This window comes from Austrofundulus limnaeus, unplaced genomic scaffold (assembly GCF_001266775.1).
Source record: "Austrofundulus limnaeus strain Quisiro unplaced genomic scaffold, Austrofundulus_limnaeus-1.0 Scaffold256, whole genome shotgun sequence".
Classification (NCBI taxonomy): Eukaryota; Metazoa; Chordata; class Actinopteri; order Cyprinodontiformes; family Rivulidae; genus Austrofundulus; species Austrofundulus limnaeus.
In genome coordinates this window covers 763899-769037 of record NW_013952658.1, presented here as the reverse complement: position 1 = coordinate 769037, position 5139 = coordinate 763899, and the positions used below count along the sequence as shown (strand labels likewise).

The 5139-nt window shown below is 38.3% G+C and overlaps 1 protein-coding gene across 1 annotated transcript in view; it reads right to left on the bottom strand.

Annotated features, from left to right (window-relative positions):
* Positions 1 to 5139, bottom strand: part of prdm5 (PR domain containing 5) — a gene marked incomplete in the record, with an annotated part of 81217 nt that overhangs the window by 40435 nt on the left and 35643 nt on the right. The window contains 1 exon segment of the mRNA XM_014020549.1: positions 1584 to 1744. Within this exon segment, the coding sequence (XP_013876003.1) occupies positions 1584 to 1744 (161 nt within the window).

Here is a 5139-nt window from a genome sequence, read left to right as displayed (position 1 = left end):
GATAGATAGATAGATAGATAGATAGATAGATAGATAGATAGATAGATAGATAGATAGATAGATAGATAGATAGATAGATAGATAGATTTCAATATACTATAACCATACATTAAAAATATATAAAAAGCTGCTTTTTAAATGACTAAAACAGCTTCAAACTCAAAAACTGTTAGATTAAGCAGCAGAAGAGCAGTTTATACAGATGGACTTGTTGTGTTAATAAAAAAAATCCTAAAACTAAAAGTAAGACATCAGTTTATCTGGCACCTTTTCCTGTGTGGAAGTCTTTGGWTTCAGTTGAACCTGTTTCTACTGGAGGAAAACCTAGAAGTGAGACAAAGGTAACAAGCAACTATTTTATTCACTCGTTTTTTCAGATAAAGAAAGAAAACGTGCTGATGGCAGCTTGTTATCATGTCAAGTAAATTACTGGTTTTAGGCTATTTGATAAAAAATAAATAAAAACATATTCTTGTGAATTTCATGTCGCTGATGGAGTTAGAATAATAAAAAAGACTTTTATTGAACCTCGTAAATTAATTAGCAAAAAAGGAGGAAACTTGTCCTGTGAATATCAGAACTTACATGGCTCAAATGTTTAGTTAAATAAACAAAACTACATTTCAGTATTCGCTTTTATTTTTTAAACTAATTTGCAAACCAAACATGGTGCTTTATTCATCTTATATGTCTGGGATTTTTGTTGTTTTTGGGGAGTTAAGTTTGTGCAGTTTATCAAAGCACACCTTACAGCCCTGTCACACTATAATGTTTTAGACAACTTATGACATTATTTTTTGTTTAAAACTTTACTAATAAAATAAAATATTACTAATAAAATTTATACATTTGATCAGTTTTTTTACAGTATGTACTCGCCTAAAAGAGGCTTCCCGTTGAATTTTTAAATTCTATTGTCAACGTAGATGTTTTTAAAATTTTTATACGTTGGCATCTAAACCGTAGAGTGACAGGGCCTTTAAATAAGATTTAAACAGTGTTGTGGCAGAAATGCGGGCAGCTGTGTACACAAGAACACAGCCAAAAAGTTGTCGTGTCTTCAGCAACCTGACTTTGATCATGCCCCAAGCAGCCTGCAGACACTGTCAGCAGAGAGACAGTTTAACACGCCTGTCTTCAGTCCTACTGTTCTGTGACATTCCCTTGTGCTGCGGGCCAACTAGCTGCTTGATTTCAATCTTGCTCCATAAGCAYACCGGATGCTGTCAGAGTCATGGCTCGTATCTGCAGAGGGATCTGTGTGCAGCTCTGAAACCCTGCAGAGCTAATGGACTAACTGCCATTTCAAATCAATAAATGATTTTTTTTCATAAAGCAGTAACAGCCAAGATGGATGACTCAGGCGGTTTGAATAATCCAAGATATTATTGAAGTTAGCTGAACTTTTCCATGATGTGCGCCTTCTACCAAAAACAACTGCAACTTAGTAACACGATAATTTAGTCAAATTTCATAATTAGCTTTTTTAACCCTAAGAAATTTCAAATAATTACAACCACAGTTTAGTTGGAACTTGTCTTTAAACTGGCTGCAGACATGTATTCACCGTGTGAGCCACTCACCTTCTTGTGGCTCTTGAGGACTGAAGGAGTGACGAAAGCCTTCTCACACAGGTCACACTTGTACTTCTTGTGGCCGTCATGCACCACCTGGATGTGGACGTTGAGCGTGTCCTTCCTCTTAAAGGTGGCGTCACACTGATCACACTTGAACGTCCTCTCACCTGTGGCGGGGGCAGAGGATCATTTGGAAGGAGCTGCTTTCTGTTAGCTTTTGTTGAGTTTCTAAAACACAGTCATCACGCACAGCAAGAGGAGACCCAATTTCAGCAGAGCGATTGTGTGGGCAGAAAACTACATAGAAGAGTTTTATTGCACCAGACAGCTCCATACAATGGTCCTTTTTTCTTTGAAAAAACATGGCCTATTTTAATTATCATTGGACTGAAGAGTCAGACAGCTCTATCGAGGCACAATCTCAGCTGTTTGCAGAGTAAAACACGTAAGCTTCCCGCTTCCACAAAACAGTCACTTTTTTTGTAAAACCCATGTTCCTATTATATAGAGATCATTCAATTTTCAAAGTAGTTCAGATGGAGGCAGAAAGTGGTTACAAGGCCATGCTCCACTCTTAGATTACCAGGCCTGATGATGGTCAGCTCAATAAGATGCAACACCAGAGGAAGCTGATATTCGCTGTGTTTTCAATCAGCCCAAGACGGATAACAATTAATGTCAACAACACCCTGCAGACAGATTCCATTAATACAAACAGCAGAGTTGCTGATATTTAGCCACACAAACAGGCACAATCATTGTAATTTAAGCCTTTGGGCCACAACCCACCATTGGGCAACGATTGCCACCTTGCGGGCCTCAAAAGAAAAATCTGTATTTCAGCTATGGGCCATGAGGGCCGCAAGATGTTGGTTTTCAGTTGATTGAGTTGCAAAACACTTGCTCACCACTAAGGGCATTGAAATGACTGCTGTACTCGCGCTCCACCCTTAAGATGCCCCATGACAACCAACAACACAGACTGTGCAGCAGCTTCGTCATCAGTTTACTGAACTTCAGGACAAGATTTAGGCCATTGTTAGTGTCTTGAGTGACCATATTTTAAAAATAAATCAATATTAAAATATAAAAGCTGCCACAAATACACTCACTGGCCACTTTATTAGGTACACCTTGCTAGTACCGGGTTGAACCCCCTTTTGCCTTCAGAACTGCCTTAATCCTTTGTGGCATGGATTCAACAAGGTAGAGGAAACAATCCTCAGACTGGTCCAATTTGACATGATAGCATCACGCAGTCGCTGCAGATTTGTCGGCTTCACATTCATGATGGGAATCTCCCGTTCCACCACATCATAAAGGTGCTCTACTGGATTGAGATCCGGTGACTGTGGAGCCATTCAAGTACAGTGAACTCATTGTTGTGTTCAAGAAACCAGTCTGAGATGATTCACACTTTATGATTGTGTGTTATCCAGCTGAAATTAGCCATCAGAAGATGGTACACTGTGTTCAGGAAGGGATGAACATGGTCAGCAACAATACTCAGGTAGTGTTGACACGATGCTCATTTGGTACTAACGGGCCCAAATGTAGCAGGAAAATATCCCCCACACCAGTGCACCACCACCACCAGCCTGAACTGTTSATACAAGGCAAATGGATCCATGCTTTCATGTTGTTGATGCCATATTCTGAACCTACCATCCGAATGTACCCCATCCACCTCAAGGTTGGGCATGTTGTGCGTTCAGAGATGCTCTTCTGCACAATTCAGTTGCAATGAGTGGTTATTTGAATTACTGTTGCTGTACTATCAGCTTGTACCAGTCTGGCCATTCCCCTCTAACCTCTGGCATCAACAAAGCATTTGTGCCCACAGAACTGCCGCTCAGTGGAAATTTTCTCTTTTTTGGACAATTCTCTAATGCCGGTTTGAACTGCAGTAGATCGTCTTGGCCAAGTCTACATKCCTAAATGTATTCAGTTGCTGTAATATGATTGGATGTTTCTACATTTGYGTTAATGGGCAGTTGGACATATGTACCCATTGATCTATATTACTGGACTGGACATCGCCTATAGCCGCTATGGCTAGCGACGTGCTGTCATAGGAGCTCATTGCTATGCATTGAGTCATGTCAACAAAATGGTAGAATTATCTATTTAATGGCACATTTAGTCTAACAATTGAAAACATGGATGAAATAAGAAATATGAAAAATAAAATTCATATTAAACATATTGAGGTTTTTTTATAAAATTGTTGGACAAAAAATGTATCGAGATGTAGCCTTTCGTATCGCCATCCCTGTGTCATGATATGTATTGTCAAATTCTTGCCAATAAAAAGTCCTATACGTTCTATGTCTGCTTCAAGAATGGTGTGAAAGTACATTTATATGAGCATGTATGTAGTGTACAGAATAGTTAATTAATGAGTTATTAGGCATGAATAAACAATGAGTATTTTGGTTTTGGAAGAAATAAGCCTTTATGGGTAAAGCATTAATAAAGGTGTTAATGTATAGCTTACTCAGAATGAATCATTGTTAAATAGTGTTTTCAGGTTAACTAACCATTTATTAATGATTAAGTAAGGCTAAATAAGGTGTAGTTATTATAAAGTGTTAACAGAGTCTTAAATCAGTTTAAAAAACAGCCTAGGAAAGCGGCCAGCTGGGACAGCTGCTTTAAATTCTCCACAACAAAGCCACATGTGCACACACTAATAATGATGGGGAAAAAACACAAACCTCATACAGAAAAGACCCAGTAGAGGTTTGAATCTTTGAACGTCAAAAAGCATTTTTAAGAGTGAGAAAATGACTAAGGAATAAAGAATAATCCTCACATATACAATGCCACACCGCCACTGCTTGCACCACGCTTAACTGAGGACCCCAATATGCTGCCACCACAGTAATAAATCATTGAAGACCACTATGTGTTAAAGTTATTTGCACTTCATTTTGATTTTAGAGAATTAAAGTTACACCTAGTTTGGAAGTATTGAGTCCTAGAGTGCAAATCTGAGATATATTTCTAAAAAATACTATAAGTTTATTTAATTCTTTCATACACACAGAAAGAAAAACACACAAACGTGATCCTGACAGCCCTAAACAGCCTAAAACTCAACACGATCCAAGTCCGCCTGGGACAGAGGCAGGAAATACTTCCAGCTTTACAATCTCTTTGTTATCTGCTTCAGTTTGGAAACTTAGAGCTGCATCCTGCCAAACCTCAACCATAACCAACTATCCTCACAGAGAGGGTCTGTCAGACTCTTGCAGAGGGAGGACACACGTTACCTGAAACAACAAACAGAGGAAAGGCTGAGCTGACAACTAATCTAGACTGGTTTTAATGGCAATAGTTGTAGACTTTCTACTGATAAAAAAATGAAAGAAAAACAAACTAAAAGAAAAAGAAAAGACAAAAAGCCTTCTTACTGTTTGTATCAATTGTAAACATAAAGCTAGTTAAGCAACAAATCAACACTCCACTTGGCATTTGCTGTTAAAAATGGCTTATATACAGCGGGTAAAATAAGTATTGAACACGTCAACATTTTTCTCAGTAAATATATTACTAGAGG